This window comes from Tachypleus tridentatus, chromosome 13 (genome assembly GCF_004210375.1).
Source record: "Tachypleus tridentatus isolate NWPU-2018 chromosome 13, ASM421037v1, whole genome shotgun sequence".
Lineage (NCBI taxonomy): Eukaryota > Metazoa > Arthropoda > Merostomata > Xiphosura > Limulidae > Tachypleus > Tachypleus tridentatus.
Window position 1 is genome coordinate 581362 of NC_134837.1, and position 22319 is coordinate 603680.

Consider the following 22319-nt stretch of genomic DNA (forward strand, 5'->3'; position numbering starts at 1 on the left):
TATTTTGAAATTATTATTTTTCTTAGTTTCCAGTTCGGAAGCAGAAAGTCAATAAAATAGATTCTTCAACTCTTCTTGATTTGAGGCATACAACGTAAGTTCACTAATGGGCAACTAACCGTGTTTCTTGCAGGAAAGGTACAACATAAATTAGGGTAATAAAAGTTGTCTTCTCTCTCTCCAAAGCGTATAATGGTCACACGCTGTCACGTCTTATCACTTGATAGTGGAAAAGAATCTCGTGCTCGAGATGAATTTGTGAACAAACTTGGCTTTTGTCAATTTTATTGTTTCATATATTTGTAACCTGATTAACTTTAGACCTTTGTTCAGCAAAATCTGAAAGCGTAGAGTTTCGTAGAATGTTGTGCAAAGCTACAAGGGCTATCTGCGCTAGCCGTTCCTAATTTAGCAGTGTAAGACTAGAAGGAAGACAGCTAGTCATCAACCACCCACTGCCAACTTTTGGGCTGCTCTTTCACAAACGAATAGTGAAATTGACCGTAACATTACAGCGCCCCCACGGTTGAATGGGTGAACATGTTTGGTGTGACCAGGATTCGAACCCGCGTCTCTCAGATTTAGAGTTTAGCACCCTAACCTCTTGGCAATGCCGGGCCGTAACTTTTAAGTGAATTTGTATCTAGTTATTTAGTTTGCCTTAAGAGTTTATTTCTGCCGGATGCAAATTTTATTTTACCTATTTTAGCTTTAATTTGTGAATTTTGTTACTTAACAGCAACCTTGAGAATTTCGTTTTTAACCTTAGGGACTATTATTTTAACCTACTGATACGAGCTTTAAATACAAGTAATATTTATTATTTCATTATGCACGGAAAGTTGTCCGTTGTGTTGTTATGGGTTATTTTACTAAATATGCTGGCGTTTATGGAGATATATATACACACACACACATACCTATCTTTACTGACGACATTTTGTCGCCTTCACTGTTTCACTATAGTGGTCACTTCCCAGACATCACTTTTACGTGACGTCATCACATTTATGGTGAATAACTAAATTACAACCGGCGTTTATTTACTTACTTGGCAGTTATTCACAGCATCTTCCTTAAAATTTCGGCCTGGCATGGCCAAGCGCGTAAGGCGTGCGACTCCTAATCCGAGGGTCGCGGGTTCGCGCCCGCGTCGCGCTAAACATGCTCGCCCTCCCAGCCGTGGGGGTGTATAATGTGACGGTCAATCCCACTATTCGTTGGTAAAAGAGTAGCCCAAGAGTTGGCGGTGGGTGGTGATGACTAGTTGCCTTCCCTCTAGTCTTACACTGCTAAATTAGGGACGGCTAGCATAGATAGCCCTCGAGTATCTTTGTGCGAAATTCCAAAACAAAACAATTCTTAAAATTTCTTAACATTTAAAGTCACGTTTTTGGTATATAATATTGTATAGGGAATGGGGGTGTGAAACGTTTACAATTACTTATTTTAAGTCCAAAACGTGACATGACTGGAGTGGTAAAATGTATTTATCATTGGGATTTGTGATCAGAATTTGTGTTAAAGTTTTCAGGAGGTTTAGCTTGTTTATGCGATTAACATAAAGATGAACGGTGAAAGTTTTGAGTAAATAACATTGTTAACTTCGAGGTATGTTTAATATGCCTCTGATAATGGTTGAAACTCGTGTTCAAAACAGGTAATTAACAAGATACTGAAAAGCATTTGGTCCAGCAACGAGTGAAAATGGATAAGTACCGTGACAGTAAAAAGTTCTACTTTGTACAGTATTCTCAAATATTGAATAATAAAACCTTCTCGATAAGATCAGAGACCTCTGCCGTTGTATTTTGGCGAGCAGTTTAAAAGAACTAGGGTTAAGTTCGTAGAAAAAGCTGTAACAATGATATTTTGGAATAATTAATACAACGAAGTTAGTAGGAAGGTCATTTATTTTAGTTTCGAAATAATAATTTTAAAGTTTCTATTTAATTTTGATTCTTGAAGAGATACAAGGAGAGAGAGAGATACTTACTGCTGTTTTCGTGATGGCGTTTTTAGTTTGTAAATATAAACCTTTATTATTTTTTGATATCTTCAAAAGCATAATCCCAGTATTAATTGTTTTTCATCGAGACTGGATTGCTATAACCCACTAGTTAACCCCAACCATCCTTTTTTTTCATCGAGACTGGATTGCTATAACCCACTAATTAACCCCCAACGATCCTTTTTCATCAAGACTGGATTGATATAACCCACTAGTTAACCCTAACGACCCTTTTTTCATCGAGACTGGATTGCTATAACCCACTAGTTAACCCCAACAATCCTTTTTTTCATCGAGACTGGATTGCTATAATCCACTAGTTAACCCCAACGATTCTTTTTTCATCGAGACTGGATTGCTATAATCCACTAGTTAATTCCAACGATCCTTTTTTTCATCGAGACTTGATTGCTATAATCCACTAGTTAACCCCAACGATCCTTTTTTTCATCGAGACTGGATTGCTATAACCCACTCTAACGTTAGTGCCCTACTAATTTGTTGTTTATATCCATATTAAAAAGTTATTCAAAAATTAATATCATAGAACAGGCAACTTTAGAGGCAGGCAAAAGCTACGTTACTTACGCTTGGCATCAGATGATCTTTACTGTCCACTCTTGTAACTTTGTTCCTGTTGAGGATTTTCTTCACGAGCTTTTCTAGTGGTTCGTTGAATTTCATGAACGTAACATAGCAGGCATAGCAGAATAGGAGAATCAACGATTCATACCAGTATATAACATTGTCTCGAAAACACATGATGAGAATAATCAGAATTATGGAGTAAAAACTAACATCACGAAAAAGCGGCCACCAGGTGAGTTGTAGAACAGACTTGCTAAAGATGGCGCACATTGAGATGACGAAAAGAATATTAAACACTGCAGAACCAACAATTGTTCCAATTCCAACATCATCGAAAGAGATGAAAACACCAATGATACTGGTGAAGAGCTCTGGAGCACTGCCCCCTGCGGCCATAAAGGTTGCCCCCGCAACATCTTCCGAGATCTCGAGCTTTTCAGTAATTACATCCAGGGAGGGTATGAAGAACTCGTCACAAACAATAGCCAGGGCAGCAAACATGTAAACTAGTCCAAGCACGTGTAAAATTACAGCTCCGTGTTTTCTTTGAGTTTCTGTAAATAAGTCTGGTGGAAACTGAGGTGGAGGCTTGGTGATGTTTGGGTCGCCTTTTTCTGCGCTCAACAAGTTCCGGAAATGACGAGTAGGTCTGTAACTCGTTTCTAGATCTAAAATAATTAACTCTGGTTTGGCGTCGCTGGGACTACATTCATTCCACGATGGGCGAGTGTTTGACAACAAACCTACTAAGAAAAGTCCTACCGCGAACACTGCGATTGGGTTCCTCCATCGCTTTCGAAAAACCTTTCTGATAGTCATGTTAAAAAACCTTTCTGATAGTCATGTTAAAAAACCTTTCTGATAGTCATGTTAAAAACCTTTCTTATAGCCATGTCGTTTATTGAACACAGAAAAGGAAGCACTTGTACATTAGCCTTGAGAAGACTTGAGATCCTTAACAGGATAAAAAGTTAGATAGTGAATGCCCTGACGAGATGATAACAGATTACCGTCTTCGGCATTAACAACATGACGAGACTGGGTCGTTTGTTCTGGCCAAATTCGAAATCACAACAACCTCATTTAGAGTTGTTGTTTTGTTCTTTTTCTTTAGAGATGTCGGCTCTTCCTTTCAACCTAATGTGCAGAACCAAAAAATTATTTTAACATTTTCACTCAACGTTTGGATACTGGATTGAAAGTGACGACACCTGGTTAAAGTTTTCAAAACATTCAAGTTAAGCTATGCCAACTATTCAGAAAAAAAAAATCACTTGAAAATATATTTACATCACTGAATAAATATTTTAGCCTCAAAAGTCTAATATTTATGAACTGAGTAAAAAAATGAAAAACTTACAAAAATTTAAATGTCATAAAAACTTACTATTTTGAATATTGTGTAAAAATGTTTTGAGATTTAGTTAACCCTAAATTACAGAATCCTTTATTATAATACAATAAAATTCCGCAGTTTGTCGTGATGCACCAAACTGTATGTTTTAAAACGTTTCACTGTATGTTTCTATATACAGTTTGTACTGTATGTTTTTTATATACACCTTTTTACATACTGTTTCAGTACATAACTCACAAAACTAAACACCGATTTGATGTATGTTTATCATCTCTGTTCATTAGTCACTTAATTTAAGAACTTTTTAATCCCTTTATCTTTATGATAGAGGTCGGGCATGGCCAGGTGGGTTAAAGCGTTCGAATTGTAATATGAGGGTCCCAGGTTCGAATCTCCGTCGTACCAAACATGCTCGCCCTTTCAGCCGTGGGGGCGTTATAATGTAACGATCAATCCCATTATTCGTTTGTTTAAAGAGTGGCCCAAGAGTTAGCGGTGGGTGGTGATGACTAGCTGCCTTCCCTCTAGTCTTGCACTGCTAAATTGGGAACGGCTAGCGCAGATAGCCCTTGAGTAGCTTTGCGTGAAATCCAAAAACAAACAAACTTTACGTTAGTTTTTGTGAACTATGTTTTAAAGTTTGAGCTGAAATAGTATTTGGAGAACTCACATGTAAAACAAACAAGATAAAAGTTTGAATTGAAATATTTAAAGTTCAATACTCTTCATATAAAACAACTATCGAACCCTTACTGACTTAAACGCTAAAATCTGGGGTTCGATTTCTCGTAGTGGGCACAGCGCAGATATCCCTTCGTGTAGTTTTGCACTAAAACACGAACAACAAGAACGAGTTACCTCAGTATCTAACAAGAACGCCATCTTGTAACGCATTTATATGAGGGGTTCCTCCAAAAATGAAATGAAAGCTACCATATTGAAGGTCCGACATACATAACTAGTGTCGTAAGATCTAAATTTGTTTTGAGCTCGCGTGGTTTTAATTAAGGTATAATTAAAACATATAAGTCGTACATACGTTAAGGGCAGTCTTCAAGCTGCAGACTTAATGTTTACGGTACTAAAAACGAACTTCATTATTCCTTTGATCAAACAAATATTTCATACACTTCATAAACAGTTTAATTGAAAGCTCTGAGATAATTTTTTAAATTATATTCTACAGCGTATCTACATATCAAAAGTATATACGAGTTTATTTTAAATACAGTTGTGTGCATCATGTAGACAGTATCCCTACAGCGTAGTTTCCATTATAGAAAGCTTTCCATCAAACTATATAGTGTATGTTTATTTGTTTGTAAATTAAACACAAATTACACAATAGGCTATCTGTGATCTGTTCATCGCGGGTATCGAAACCCGGTTCTTAGCATTATGAGTCCGCTGGAGGGGACATCTAGTGTATGTAAACAACGATTTCTTAGCAAACATCTCGACAGTCCGAACACACAGAAATCCAGACTAACTACGTCCGGCGGTTTACCAATATGATTTTGTATGGAATGTTCTGAATACCGTTTTATTTTCTAGCTACTTGAGGTAGGTAGCGGTTGAATGAATTTCTTGTGAAATCAAATCATATGCACGTGACTTGTGTCGTTTCTACAGATGAAGAACCTTCTTGATTTATTTGTATACCGTTCCTTAGGAAACGTGGACGTGTGACTAACGTTTGTGCGTGGATAATCACCATAATTTACGTACCGTTTCTGGGGTACAACACGTTGCAGAACCTTCTTGATTTATTTGTATACCGTTCCTTAGGAAACGAGGACGTGCGACTAACGTTTGTGCGTGGATAATCATCATAATTTACGTACCGTTTCTGGGGTACGACACGTTGCAGGTCTCTTTCTGAGTGGTCCTGGCTTCCCAAGTTGATTCATAGTTCTATTTTTTTTCAATATCATTAACTCATTTTTTGTATGAAAGTCTGCACATACCTGGAAGCCTTTATGCTCAGAATTTTAATGATGTTGATAAACGAGAAAAGTGCAGGAGGTAAGAGAGTTTCATCGGAGCTGGGCGTGGTCCCAGTTAATTAGCGTGACAAACTGGGAGTCTATAACTCGCATCTCTTTGACACAAATTTGCGCTTCACTTTTTGGGGCTGTGAGTACGTTATAAGAGTGAGAGTCAAATCTAACTGATGCGATTAAAGTAACCCAACAGTTGGCGATGGGTGCTGATGAGTAGCTACCTCCACTCTAGTCGATCGGTTTGCACTTAGCGAAATTACGTTTATAGCTCTTCTTTACATTGCACGAATATCCGAAACAAAGAAATAGTTTCTTGAATGACGATTGATAGTCATTGTGAAGTTATGAAAACCTTCAGCCAACACAGATGAAAACGTCTGTGTTTTGTGAGTTGTAGTTAACTGGATTATGGCTGACGAGGTTATTACAGAGTTAGATGGATTCTGTTATAAGGAAAAATAGTGATTCGGCTAAAGAGCTTTATGTGATTTATTGCAATTTCTTGGGAAGAGAACATTTGTAAACTTACCTTAGTTTCTTATCGTTAAGTTTTAGCTATCTGTTTTTATAACCTGGATGTTTTATACATTATGGTTTGAGTCCGATGAAGTAATTTTAGGCAAGCATACAGATATTTACTCTCCAGAAGCATAAAAGCAGATAACAAACAACACGTCCCTTTAGAGACTCGAAAAATACGTGTAATATATAAAACAACAAAACCTTTTCTTCAATGACCAAAACGAAATGCAAGCAGACAATCGGTTCGTTTGGAAATGATTAGTCGTCATCAATACGCCTTGTGGCAGTCACTTTCTTATGATGTTAATTTAACTTCTGTTTTGTTTTACGCAAGTGTTAGTGCGATCTAAAAAGTAGTACGTGACTATATCACCATTCTTCGTGGATTCATAATTCCTCTGAAAACATTCCTCGTACTTATTAATACGTAAACATGTTTACCAAGAACATTTTGGTTTCCTGTACATTCAATCAAATGTAAATTATTGGCTACACTGGAGAAAATATCGAAGTAAAATTGTTCACTGGTTATTTACATCTCCTGTTATTACTAATAATACTTGACTTGAATGTAGTGTCTTTACTTCACCGTGATTGTCCTTCTGTTATAGTATAATATGAAGGTTTATGTTCTGGACATATATAACTCCTACAATAACATTAACATTATTAATCTTCATAGAAAAAATACACATTATTTACTTTTTCTCCAACTATCCCTTACTATGATTTGTAATATAAACACTTTTGTTTGAATCTTCTACGGCTCACATCCTTTGCGTAAACAGAAAAAAAGTTTTCAAATGTAAACAATAAAAAACAAAAACTCTATCAGTCTCCGTTGATATTCGCTTGTTTTGTTTGTTTTTTGTTATTAGCACAAAACTACACAATGGGCTATTGTGCTCTACCCGAAACTGGTATGAAAACTAAGTTTCTAACTCTATGATCCTACAAACTTACCAGTAAGCCACTAGAGGGCTTGGTATTCACTGCTGAAGTGTGTTAGATTATACTTCATAGTTATTTGAGTTTTCACTGTACTTAAAGCTTTACATAACTTTTTGAACCTATCTTTGTCAGCCTGTAATACTTGTCTGTAATACTAGCTGTAATTACCTTATCAATACAACCATATCTCGTTCTAGAGATTTGATTGAAGGGATTTCACTCTGTTATATGTGTGACTTTGGAATGTGTTGTTGTCCGAATGGAACAATTTTGGTTTCAATGTTTATAACATTATGACTGAAACGATAATTCCGTTTTAAAGTGCTTATTTCTCGCTATGAAGACGACAAAAAATACCTTTCGTGACCTTAATCTCTTATTAAAAGTTTCAAGTACTGGTTAGCACATTAAACCCCTAATAGAGCAAAAATATCGTTTTAACAATTGTTCATTAGGTTAATAAAGACAGGTACTCTAACATGGCTACTTTAAGATTTTCTGACGATCAGAGTCAATATTAACATTTGACTTTCCAATAATTTATCTTCTAGGTATTAGATACTAACAGTTGACTTACCAATACTTTATCTTCTAGGTATTAGATACTAACAGTTGACTTACCAATACTTTATCTTCTAGGTATTAGATACTAACATTTGACTTTCCAATAATTTATCTTCTAGGTATTAGATACTAACAGTTGACTTACCAATACTTTATCTTCTAGGTATTAGATACTAACAGTTGACTTACCAATACTCTATCTTCTAGGTATTAGATACTAACAGTTGACTTACCAATACTTTATCTTCTAGGTATTAGATACTAACATTTGACTTACCAATACTCTATCTTCTAGGTATTAGATACTAACATTTGACTTACCAATACTCTATCTTCTAGGTATTAGATACTAACAGTTGACTTACCAATACTCTATCTTCTAGGTATTAGATACTAACAGTTGACTTACCAATACTCTATCTTCTAGGTATTAGATACTAACAGTTGACTTACAAATACTCTATCTTCTAGGTATTAGATACTAACATTTGACTTACCAATACTTTATCTTCTAGGTATTAGATACTAACAGTTGACTTACCAATACTCTATCTTCTAGGTATTAGATACTAACAGTTGACTTACAAATACTCTATCTTCTAGGTATTAGATACTAACATTTGACTTACCAATACTCTATCTTCTAGGTATTAGATACTAACATTTGACTTACCAATACTATATCTTCTAGGTATTAGATACTAACAGTTGACTTACAAATACTCTATCTTCTAGGTATTAGATACTAACATTTGACTTACCAATACTCTATCTTCTAGGTATTAGATACTAACATTTGACTTACCAATACTCTATCTTCTAGGTATTAGATACTAACAGTTGGCTTACCAATACTTTATCTTCTAGGTATTAGATACTAACATTTGACTTACCAATACTTTATCTTCTAGGTATTAGATACTAACAGTTGGCTTACCAATACTTTATCTTCTAGGTATTAGATACTAACAGTTGACTTACCAATACTTTATCTTCTAGGTATTAGATACTAACATTTGACTTACCAATACTCTATCTTCTAGGTATTAGATACTAACATTTGACTTACCAATACTCTATCTTCTCGGTATTAGATACTAACAGTTGACTTACCAATACTTTATCTTCTAGGTATTAGATACTAACAGTTGACTTACAAATACTCTATCTTCTAGGTATTAGATACTAACAGTTGACTTACCAATACTTTATCTTCTAGGTATTAGATACTAACAGTTGACTTACCAATACTTTATCTTCTAGGTATTAGATACTAACATTTGACTTACCAATACTCTATCTTCTAGGTATTAGATACTAACATTTGACTTACCAATACTATATCTTCTAGGTATTAGATACTAACATTTGACTTACCAATACTTTATCTTCTAGGTATTAGATACTAACAGTTGGCTTACCAATACTTTATCTTCTAGGTATTAGATACTAACATTTGACTTACCAATACTTTATCTTCTAGGTATTACATACTAACATTTGACTTACCAATACTCTATCTTCTAGGTATTAGATACTAACAGTTGACTTACAAATACTTTATCTTCTAGGTATCAGATACTAACAGTTGACTTACCAATACTTTATCTTCTAGGTATTAGATACTAACATTTGACTTACAAATACTTTATCTTCTAGGTATTACATACTAACATTTGACTTACCTATACTTTATCTTCTGAGTATTGGACAATGTATATTTAAATTCTTCCTAAGAGTAAGTTACTATTTAAATTTTATTTAAAGAATTTCGTGACAAGTGTGCGGTTGAAAACGACACCGTAAACTTGTTGTAAGTGTGCTTATTTGCATCTAGGACCACGATTGATTCTTTATCACTACTCGAGTAAATGGTATCGTGACTGGAACCTCAAATCGATCCCGTTTCCACTTTTCTTAGTGATATTTAGTGTTTTTAGCTTCATTTCTTACGTACTAACAACCAAAACGCTACCATTCATGGAGTTTCTTCCGTAAGCTTTAAACATTGTTTACGAACACACACACATGTATGTAAGGTACAGCTGATTTACAAACAACAGTGAAATGTAATTTTAAATATTTCCACACAGATTTCAATATTCACACAGATCTTACACGTAAACGATTCATTGGACTAAATCCTAATTTTCCACAAATTGTGAGTGATTTATTTAACTACACGATCAATATAATTAGTGTTATCATAATGTTAGCGATGTGCAGTTCTGCTGGTTGCATGCCATGATTCAACGAATGGAGTGTTTCTTAATTAAATACCTAAAGATAAATGTACAGTGTACTAGTGGGAAGTGAACTGTAGAATGGAAGTCACGTGGACTTGACTGCTAATAGGATAATTTATTCTCACTTTGTCAACCTATTTTTTGTTCAAATAATATATGACATTATTACATTTTTCTTTGAAGTTAAGCACAAAGCTAAACCGTAGGGTAACTGTGCTCTGCCATCACAAGTATCAGAAACTGTTACTAGCGTTGTAAGTTCTCAGACATGCCGCTGTATCACTGAGGGACTATATATTATTATATAAATATCATCTACGTCTCTAGGTAAATATAACCGGTTTAAACAAAGTGAATATATTGGTTTATATAACTTAAAGCTTCAAACATAGAATAGTATAAATAATTACTTGTTTTCATGGCACATAGTTACTTTGAGGTTCAATTAGATACAACAATGTAAATAATTACTTGTTTTCATGGCACATAGTCACTTTGAGGTTCAATTAGATACAACAATGTAAATAATTACTTGTTTTCATGGCACATAGTCACTTTGAGGTTCAATTAGATACAACAATGTAAATAATTACTTGTTTTCATGGCACATAGTCACTTTGAGGTTCAATTAGATACAACAGTGTAAATAATTACTTGTTTTCATGGCACATAGTCACTTTGAGGTTCAATTAGATACAACAATGTAAATAATTACTTGTTTTCATGGCACATAGTCACTTTGAGGTTCAATTAGATACAACAATGTAAATAATTACTTGTTTTCATGGCACATAGTCACTTTGAGGTTCAATTAGATACAACAGTGTAAATAATTACTTGTTTTCATGGCACATAGTCACTTTGAGGTTCAATTAGATACAACAGTGTAAATAATTACTTGTTTTCATGGCACATAGTCACTGTGAGGTTCAATTAGATACAACAGTGTAAATAATTACTTGTTTTCATGGCACATAGTCACTTTGAGGTTCAATTAGATACAACAATGTAAATAATTACTTGTTTTCATGGCACATAGTCACTTTGAGGTTCAATTAGATACAACAATGTAAATAATTACTTGTTTTCATGGCACATAGTCACTTTGAGGTTCAATTAGATACAACAGTGTAAATAATTACTTGTTTTCATGGCACATAGTCACTGTGAGGTTCAATTAGATACAACAGTGTAAATAATTACTTGTTTTCATGGCACATAGTCACTTTGAGGTTCAATTAGATACAACAATGTAAATAATTACTTGTTTTCATGGCACATAGTCACTTTGAGGTTCAATTAGATACAACAATGTAAATAATTACTTGTTTTCATGGCACATAGTCACTTTGAGGTTCAATTAGATACAACAGTGTAAATAATTACTTGTTTTCATGGCACATAGTCACTTTGAGGTTCAATTAGATACAACAATGTAAATAATTACTTGTTTTCATGGCACATAGTCACTGTGAGGTTCAATTAGATACAACAGTGTAAATAATTAATTGTTTTCATGGCACATAGTCACTTTGAGGTTCAATTAGATACAACAGTGTAAATAACTACTTATTTTCATGGCACATAGTCACTTTGAGGTTCAATTAGATACAACAATGTAAATAATTACTTGTTTTCATAGCACATAGTCACTTTAAGGTTCATTAGATACAACAATGTAAATAATTACTTGTTTTCATGGCACATAGTCACTTTGAGGTTCAATTAGATATAACAGTGTAAATAATTACTTGTTTTCATGTCACATAGTCACTTTGAGGTTCAATTAGATACAACAGTGTAAATAATTACTTGTTTTCATGGCACATAGTCACTGTGAGGTTCAATTAGATATAACAGTGTAAATAATTACTTGTTTTCATGCCACATAGTTACTTTGAGGTTCAATTAGATACAACAATGTAAATAATTACTTGTTTTCATAGCACATAGTCACTTTGAGGTTCAATTAGATACAACAATGTAAATAATTACTTGTTTTCATGGCACATAGTCACTTTGAGGTTCAATTAGATACAAAAGTGTAAATAATTACATGTTTTCATGGCACATAGTCACTTTGAGGTTCAATTAGATACAACAATGTAAATAATTACTTGTTTTCATGGCACATAGTCACTTTGAGGTTCAATTAGATACAACAATGTAAATAATTACTTGTTTTCATAGCACATAGTCACTGTGAGGTTCAATTAGATACAACAGTGTAAATAATTAATTGTTTTCATGGCACATAGTCACTTTGAGGTTCAATTAGATACAACAGTGTAAATAACTACTTGTTTTCATGGCACATAGTCACTTTGAGGTTCAATTAGATACAACAATGTAAATAATTACTTGTTTTCATAGCACATAGTCACTTTGAGGTTCAATTAGATACAACAATGTAAATAATTACTTGTTTTCATGGCACATAGTCACTTTGAGGTTCAATTAGATATAACAGTGTAAATAATTACTTGTTTTCATGGCACAAGTCACTTTGAGGTTCAATTAGATACAACAATGTAAATAATTACTTGTTTTCATAGCACATAGTCACTTTGAGGTTCAATTAGATACAACAGTGTAAATAATTACTTGTTTTCATGGCACATAGTCACTGTGAGGTTCAATTAGATATAACAGTGTAAATAATTACTTGTTTTCATGGCACATAGTTACTTTGAGGTTCAATTAGATACAACAATGTAAATAATTACTTGTTTTCATAGCACATAGTCACTTTGAGGTTCAATTAGATACAACAATGTAAATAATTACTTGTTTTCATGTCACATAGTCACTTTCAATATCGTTAAAGTATTCGAAGTATATAACTCCAGTAAAAAACAAGAGCCATCGAAAATCCAATATGTTGAATATACAGTACTTCACTTGATAACTGAAACTCGCAGTATATCTCTAACAAATACATGTCCTTCAGAATAATCTCTTCAATGACAAAAATGTATTTGGTGAAATGTTGGGTTTCACATAAGCTATCTGATGGCTATTGATATATCCCAAGGTCTATAGTCACTTGATTTCTCTGAGTTCCAAAGAATATCCCTCGTTAAGATGTTTGGTTTAAAATTATCATTTTATGACCAGTTATCAAAACAATATCGATCGTTAAGATGTTTGGTTTTAAAATAAACACGTGAAAACCAATTATAAATAATGTTTGATAAGTTTTAACAAACTTGATGCACCATGTTTGATAAGTTTTAATAGATTTGATACAGAATGTTTAATAAGTTGTAACAAACTTGATGCACCTGTTTAATAATTTTAACAGAGTTGATACAGAATGATTAATAAGTTGTAACAAACTTGATGCATCTGTTTAATAATTTTAACAAAGTTGACAGAATGTTTAATAAGTTGTAACAAACTTGATGTACCTGTTTAATAATTTTAACAGAGTTGATAGAAAATGTTTAATAAGTTGTAACAAACTTGATGCACCTGTTTAATAATTTTAACAGAGTTGATACAGAATGTTTAATAAGTTGTAACAAACTTGATGCACCTGTTTAATAATTTTAACAGAGTTGATAGAAAATGTTTAATAAGTTGTAGCAAACTTGATGCACCTGTTTAATAATTTTAACAGAGTTGATACAGAATGTTTAATAAGTTGTAACAAACTTGATGCACCTGTTTAATAATTTTAACAGAGTTGATACAGAATGTTTAATAAGTTGTAACAAACTTGATGCACCTGTTTAATAATTTTAACAGAGTTGATACAGAATGTTTAATAAGTTGTAACAAACTTGATGCACCTATGTAATAAGCTAACAGACTTGATGACTTATTTAATAAGTTTAACAGATATTCGTGCATTCATGCACCTATGTAATAAGTCTTAACAGACTCTGTGCACCTATGTAATAAGTTTCAACTGACTTTGTTCACCTGCATGAGACTCAAGGCTTTACACTATCCTGAAATAAACTCCAATCAACTAGATGAAGGTTGATACAGTTATTTGAGTAGTGTATATTAAATTTCAAATTGTCCGCTAAAGAGGTCTAATTAACAAACTATAAAATTTGTTAAAGTTACATAAAAGTATTTAAATGACAAGATAATTCGTGGTAATACCTACTATTGCCTCTCCTCACCCCTACACACAAGAAATGACATCACGTATTACTATACACTGCTGTTATTTTGTAAATTCCAGTTCTAAGATTCACATTTCTATTCCTACTTTCTAGAAACCCGCTAGCCCTCTTCGTAATCCTAAAATAATAAGTTTGGCTAGTAAGGATCATGTCAGGTGTCATAATATCGACAATGTCGTAAATGAAACTTTATAAATAGCGCTTCTGTAACAAAAACTGTCTTTTCCAGGCGTTGCTGTTTAACTTCATTTAAGCCTGTACGTCAAACTGACACTCCTTACGAAACTATATTAAAATCAATATTCAATTATTTGGCAAAAATAACCATCGTTCAAATTCAAGATTACATATAAACGATTAGACATTTTTATTTACGCTGTAGCTAGTGTTAGTTAGGTTTCTACAGCGTCGAAAAAGAAACACTGTCCGAAAACCGTGTTGGCAAAATTAATTTACTGTCAGTATTAGTTGTTGAATGTCTATTTCTGTGATAACGCTTGTAATAAACAAATACAATTGTTAACTTTAAAGGGTTTGGCACAGCCCAGGAGACATGTGCCAGACTGTGGGATAGTATATTCAGTGGCGTGATTGCATAGGATGTCCCCATCTGCATTATTTCTCTGTAGTTTTAGGTACGATCCTGGCTGATTAATATCAGAAACGTAACATAATAGTGTAGCTGTCCTCGGTTTTAAACAAATTAAATCGTATGTCTGTCTCTTTGTTGATATGCGAGTGTATACTTAGACCATTAAGCACATTGAAAAAATGATGGTCGAACCGACTTTTCCGTCTAGCAAGAGTAGCCCTAGAATAGGCGGTGAGTTATGTCGAGCAGCTACTTTCTGTCCAATCAATCACTTCAAAACTGTTAGAGACAGCGCCCGAGAAATTTTGCATGAAATTAAATAAAAGCAAAGAAACTTTCATTTTGATAGAACTCGTTTCTTTCTTGTTTTTTTGACTGGTCGATACATCTCTACTCTGAGACATCAGAAGAAAGACTTTGAGAAAACAGGTAAATTTTACAGTGCCTACTAGAGAGGTAGTGTGCCATGCCTATATGCTCGATCTTTCATTGTCGGTGTTCCGTTGCCGCTAAAATACGTTCCACACTTTAACGCCACTAATGCGTTAAAAGAGTGACAGTTAAATGCCACTATTCGGCCAGAGAGGTGAAGCTCAAGAATTGGGCGGTGAGTGATATTGACTAGTTGCCTTCTTTATATCTGTCGGCTCAACAGTTGGGGGGCGGCAGCTTTATATAGATATCCCTTCTAAACAAACAAAATAAACTTAACGTCAATACAAATAAATATCTAAGTTAATATTCCAATAAGTAAGGTATTTGCTTACATGAAATACGTTATTAACAATATAAAGAGACATTACAACATTATTTCACTACCCGCATGACTCCTCTATGTGACCAAACTGTATGTTCTTTAAACGAGACCATCAAACTGTGGTTGGTAAAACACCACGTCTAAAACAAGTTCTTAGAAACTCAGTCTGCACTGCGGTTTATTGTCAGAATTACAAAATCTAAGAATTTAAAAATTGGAAAAAATAAAATGAAAACGGGATTGGCAACAGGTACAAAACCTAAGGTTTAAAATTTTTTCATACTGTTTTTGTTAATATATTATTTAAACAACCAACAACACATAGTTTTTGGTTACTGATACATTTGGTCCGACATGGCCAGGTGGTCAAGGTGCTTGACTCGTAATCTGAGGGTCGCAGGTTCGAATCCATGTCACATCAAACATGGTGACCCTTTCGGCCAAGAGGGTGGCGTGATAATGTCATGATCAATCCCACTATCCTTTGGTAAAAAGTAGACCAAGATTTGACGGTGTGTGGTGATAACTAGCTGCCTTCCCTCTAGTCTTACATTGGAAAATTATGGACATCTAGCGCAGATAACCCTTGTGTAGCTTTGCGTGAAATTCAAAGCAAACCTAACCATGGCATCGTATATTACGTTTATTATAAAAAGTTTAGCCCGCCATAGCCTAGTGGTTAAGGCACCACATCAATACCACAATTCGCTGGTGAAAAGGTAGCCCAAGAGTTGGCGCTGAGTGATGATGACTAGTTGCTTTCCCTCTAGTGACTAGTCTTACACTGCAAAATTAGGAACGGCTAGCGCAGATAACTCTCTTGTAGCTTTGCGCAAAATTCAACAAACAAACTAATACACTTAGGCTTATATAATAATCACTTTTAAATGTCCATAAGCGGATGTATTTAGAAAATAATCAAATAAATGTGAAACCGAATCTATCGTTAGCTTTATCACTTGTCACTGAGTTATATGGCCTTAGGTGATCTATTTCCTCCCCTTTGAACAGAGAAAATATGAAATAATAATGCAACACTTTACACACTGGTAGAGTGTGTCAGTATGGTGTTTTAGCTATATTGATATTAATTTCAGTTTTAAAACTGTATGATCACATTTAGGAGGCACGATCACAGACAGCAAAAGTTTACATCGTTTTCACCTGGTGACACCAAAGTTTATCTGACTTTGGTAGCGGTTTGGATTTATCACGTGACATTCTCGGTGTAGTAAGTAATGAAACAACTGACATAGTTCACGTATAGACCCGTACTCAGAATATTTGAAAAGGGTAGGAAGGTTCTAACTGTTGAGGTCAAAAGTCAACACATATTACGAGAAGCACAAAAACCACACGAAGTTCGTTAGTGCTACAAGGTTCTGAGAACGTGCCCCCTTTGATAGTGCTACAGAGATCTGAAGCATGCCTCCTCAGAAACATTGTAAAATATAGGTGCTATGAAATTAAACCTGGAAGCAATTTTGCATCAAATATAGCTGTTCACATAAAAATCCACAAACACCTAATGAAATGTCAACAAATCCTGATGAACGGACTAAACATACCAATTACTGAACAATGGAACAATCTTGACATGTTGATCCTGATGAATGGCCTAAACATACCGATTATTGAACACAAGACAATGGGACAATCTATTCATGTTCATCCTGATGAAAGACCTAAACATACCGATTACTGAAGTCAAGACAATGGAACAATCTAAACATGTTGGTCGTGATGAACGGCCTAAACCTACCGATTATTGAACTCAAGACAATGGAACAATCTAGACACGTTGATTCTGATGAATAGCCTAAACCTACCCATTATTGAACACAAGACAATGGGACAATCTAGACATGTTTATCCTGATGAATGGCCTAAACATACCGATTACTGAACTCAAGACAATGGAACAATCTAAACATGTTGGCCGTGATGAACGATCTAAACCTACCGATTACTGAACACAATGGAATAATCTCGACATGTTGATCTTGATGAATGCCAGTTGTTCCATCTTTCTCCGTTCATTAGATTAGTAAATGACTTACTAAGTACAGGAAACAATTAATTCCATTTTAGGCTACCTTAAATAGCTTACAGTTAAAGATTACTGAGAAGATGGCCTGGTGGTTAGGGTGGTCAACTCGTAATCTGTGGATTCGAATCCACGCCGTTGAACATGCTCGAATTTTCAGCCATTGGAGCATTATATCATGACAGCCAATACTACTACTCTTTCATGAAAATAGTAGCCCGAGTATAGACGGTGGGTGGTGTTTGTTAACTGCTTCTCTTCTCATCTATTTGCTAACTTCGGGACAGCTAGCGTGGAAATTCTAAACAAAACCATTGGAAGAAACTATACAGCAAAGTGTCAGTTTTATGTACCACATTTTGAACTACGTGACCATTTCTTCGAATCAATCTTCAGCTATTAAAAACGTTATCAAACGATGGAAAGTGTGCCCTGATTCTAAGGTCACTAAACTGTTACGGTGTTCGATGAGCACTATTGTATGTTATAGCTACATCTTAAATATCCTATATGATATATCCATGTATCATTACGGAAGTGTGTTGATTTATGTCTGAGCCATAAATAATTATGTTATTTTACATTCAACTACGTGCATTAATCCACAGCTGTCTTTGGATAACTCTTAGCTGTGTGTATTCATCCACAGCTGTCTTTGGATAACTCTTAGCTGTGTGTATTCATCCACAGTTGTCTTTGGATAACTCTTAGCTGTGTGTATTCATCCACAGTTGTCTTTGGATAACTCTTAGCTGTGTGTATTCATCCACAGTTGTCTTTGGATAATTCTTAGCTATGTGTATTCATCTACAGCTGTCTTTGGATAACTATTAACTAGGTGTATAAATCCACAGCTGTCTTTGGATAATTCTTAACTATGTATATTCATCCATAGCTGTCTTTGATTAACTCTTAGGTACGATGATCCACTCAGATTTTAAATAAATTATTCAAAATAAAACCAGGGCAAGCAGAGATCACTAGGAAAAAACAGGTACGTTGAGAAAAACTCTACACCTGTAAGGAAGTGTAATGTGGTATATCTCTATTGCTGAGGAAAGTTCAACACCCGTAAGGAACTGTAATGTAGTGTATCTCTATCTCTCAAGAACGACATTGACCTATCTCTGCATCCTGCTATACTTTACTTCTATTATAAATATACAGTACTATTTAATATTTGCATCGAAGGATATTATTTTGTATTACCTCTGTTTTTAAACGCTGTTTTGTTTTATAGCGTATCAAACACACTCTACTACAGGGTGTCCTGAAAGTCAATGTGCACTTATATATTTATTAACAGACATGTTTCAATATAAAATACAGGAGGTAAATATGAATGACAATTATAAACAATGTTGAAAGTGATCCCCACTGGCATCAGTACAGGCCTGGATCCTTCTTATTTTGTTTCTAAACACCGCTATCAGTTGCTGGCTTGAAATAGACTGAATAAAATATGATTACAAAACTGCACAGTGACTTTCCAAACACCCTGTATTTTAGAGATTTTACGCTTCTTTATCTCTAGATCTTATAGAAACTATACAATATTCTATATATAAATTTTAAAAGAAATGCATCGTTCTATCCACTCTTCCAAAAGGATTTACGTTTGTCTTATCAATTAACCCTAAAATCAGCTATCTTATATGGGAATCATATTCTTAAATTACTATTTATCTCTGCTTATAACATACTATGGTTTTAAACATCTCAGACAAGATAAGTTGTTTATTTTTACTTTTATATGAGTTTTCTTGTTTAAACTGAGACTTAAAGGCGTTATGCGTCATAAAGTAAATATACTTTACTCCCTCTATGGGTGGTTTGGTAGAATAAGGAAGAACTGGCAAGCGAAAATAAACGAGAAAATGTTTTGTTAAAAAGTATTCAGAGTGGGATAACATGTACCTCTTTTGACAACCTGGCTGAACCCTCATGTAGACGTGTTGTTACAACTATTATCCTTGTCTTCAAATTGTGACATTGGGATAACATGTACCTCTTTTGACAACCTGACTGAACCCTCATGTACACGTGTTGTTACAATTATTATCCTTGTCTTCAAATTGTGACATTGGGATAACATGTACCTCTTTTGACAACCTGGCTGAGCCCTCATGTACACGTGTTGTTACAACTGTTATCCTTGTCTTCAAAGTGTGACATTGCTGTCTTGTCTTAACATGTTAAACATATCGTTGTTTCACCTCAGTACCTAAAACACGATCTTATCTCACCTTTATGTAGTGGTTAAAACATTTTTATATATCCTTACCAATCTTTACTCTTAATTTCTTCTATATGATGTATCATATCTGAATTCTATAGGCACTGTGCTTGCTGTATTATTTCAGCATCTTAAAAACACTGTGCTTACCTTATCTCAGCTCAACGTCTTTCCATTGGTCCTATCTTAAGATTGATTTTAAATGGTTAAAATAACTTTTGAATAAGCGTAAGATTTAGATGTATCATCGAAATATAAAATAATATCACCACAAAATAGTGACTATTTAAAGAGAAGCCAAAAACAACGTCTTGACTTTGTTTCATTTTCTGCTTTATTTTAACTTTTTGTTACTTTTGTTTGTTATTTTCTATTCTTCGATAGTATTTTCATTCGTGTAAATCTCATTAGAGCAGGATGTGATTGTGCGTATATGTATACCTATAAGAAACTCAAACAGTTAAAAACTGCTTTATTAACCCTTAAATGGTGGCCATCATCAATTGATGCTGCCACCTTCAGCATTCCTGCTGTTTAAGGGTTAAACCACATCCTTTCAAATATGTATAACAACTTGATGAAGGCTTTATTTTTCATATTTGTTCAATTTTCCCCATTTTAGGTATCTTCAAACATTATTTTAAAAATCTTCAATGTAAAACCAAAAAGGGAAAAAAGTTAAAATAACAGTTTTTAATCAAACTCGCTGTAAACATATTGAATTTGAAGATAGTAAATTTGTAGCTTTGAGGCATAGGATGAAGGTTTGTTTGAAAACCACAGTAAGATAAACAAACTGTCAGTCCTTAGGAGACCCAGTTTCTCAACTTTTTGTATTTTGTTGTACTATTTCCATTAAACTTGACCATCCTGTACGTCATCTTATCAGATTAAAACACTGTTTACGTATTTCTAAAACTAAAACATTGTTTACATATTTCTAAGATTAAAATGTTGTATTACAAAAAAAACATTGTTTACGTATTTCTCAGATTGAAGTGTTGTATTACAGAAAAACATTGTTTACGTATTTCTAAGATTGAAATGTTGTATTACAAAAACATTGTTTACGTATTTCTAAGATTGAAATGTTGTATTACAAAAAACATTGTTTACGTATTTCTCAGATTGAAATGTTGTATTACAGAAAACATTGTTTACGTATTTCTAAGATTGAAATGTTGTATTACAAAAAACATTGTTTACGTATTTCTAAGATTGAAATGTTGTATTACAAAAAACATTGTTTACGTATTTCTCAGATTGAAATGTTGTATTGCAGAAAAAACATTGTTTACGTATTTCTAAGATGGAAACATCATTTGTAAAAAATATTATTCCGTGGTTCCAATAGCTGCCTTTATGTTTTATATTTACTATATATATATATACTTCTAAAAGAAAATATGTTTATATTCACCTTTTTAAATCTGTGATTATATAATATTTGTTATTATTTGTATAGGTTAATATAAATTGGTTTTATAGAACTTCTCAAACTAATAATAGTGAACTCTTACTGACGCTTATAAAATCTCATAATAGTGCTGACCAGACTTGACACTAGCGTAAACTACGAAGTGTAGAAACTCTAGTTACACCTAACTAAAGTCGGTTAATATCGTAAACTGTATACTACCGTGCTTTCACGTGTTTACTAGTTAACTTACCTCATCCTGTTAACGAGAGTTTGGACGTCTTTCCTTACAACATCTGCAGAAAATTTAACAACTACATCAACAAGACGAGCCAAGTACCTCGTCTTTAGTTGTCTTTCAGGTGCTCTCCAAGCTTCCCTGCAATAGTATTAAGACAACTTTAGTTATCACTGAATAGAGACGCCCTCTAGTGGAACTACAGTGTTAGCTCTGACTGCATAATAATCGATAATTTTTGGTAGGTTGGAAAGCCTTTCTCTCCTCTGGCCAGACTTGAAGAGGTGTGGCTTAGGTTGTCTTATAAGTTGTGATAGTGTTCTATAGAAATTCTTAATATTGCTAGAACGTAAACGTAAAGATTTATTTTAACAGAATTATTGATTGAAAATACCACAAAAACTCGTGATGTGAAGCGAACGCTTCGCTAGCATGATTTTTCTTTTCTTTCTTTTTTTAGGCTGATGGATCGGCTACAGCCGGGTATGTTGTATTGATTTGGCAAGTTGCCCGATAAGTGGCTTAGTGAAGTTCCAAAACTTACAGCAAAAGCTTAATTGAAGTGAACTGAACGTGCATTTGTCGTTGAAACAGATTTTAAAGTTGTTTAAGTAGTAAATACGGTAATCAAAGATATAGCTATGTTTCAAG

The 22319-nt window shown here is 34.0% G+C and overlaps 1 protein-coding gene across 1 annotated transcript; it reads right to left on the reverse strand.

The window, feature by feature from the left end:
* Window positions 1–2569: 2569 nt before the first annotated feature.
* LOC143239998 (sodium/potassium/calcium exchanger Nckx30C-like) lies at window positions 2570–21900 on the reverse strand. Its single transcript, XM_076481742.1, has 2 exons — window positions 21684–21900; window positions 2570–3736 (listed from the first exon to the last, which is right to left on the reverse strand). Exon 2 carries the CDS (start codon window positions 3416–3418, stop codon window positions 2570–2572), a length of 849 nt encoding a protein of 282 aa, XP_076337857.1. The 5' UTR covers window positions 3419–3736; window positions 21684–21900.
* Window positions 21901–22319: the final 419 nt, after the last annotated feature.

Coding starts and splice junctions, on each gene's coding strand:
- LOC143239998 (XM_076481742.1), bottom strand. CDS start 3,418: ATGACTATCAGAAAGGTTTTTCGAAAGCGATGGAGGAACCCAATCGCA.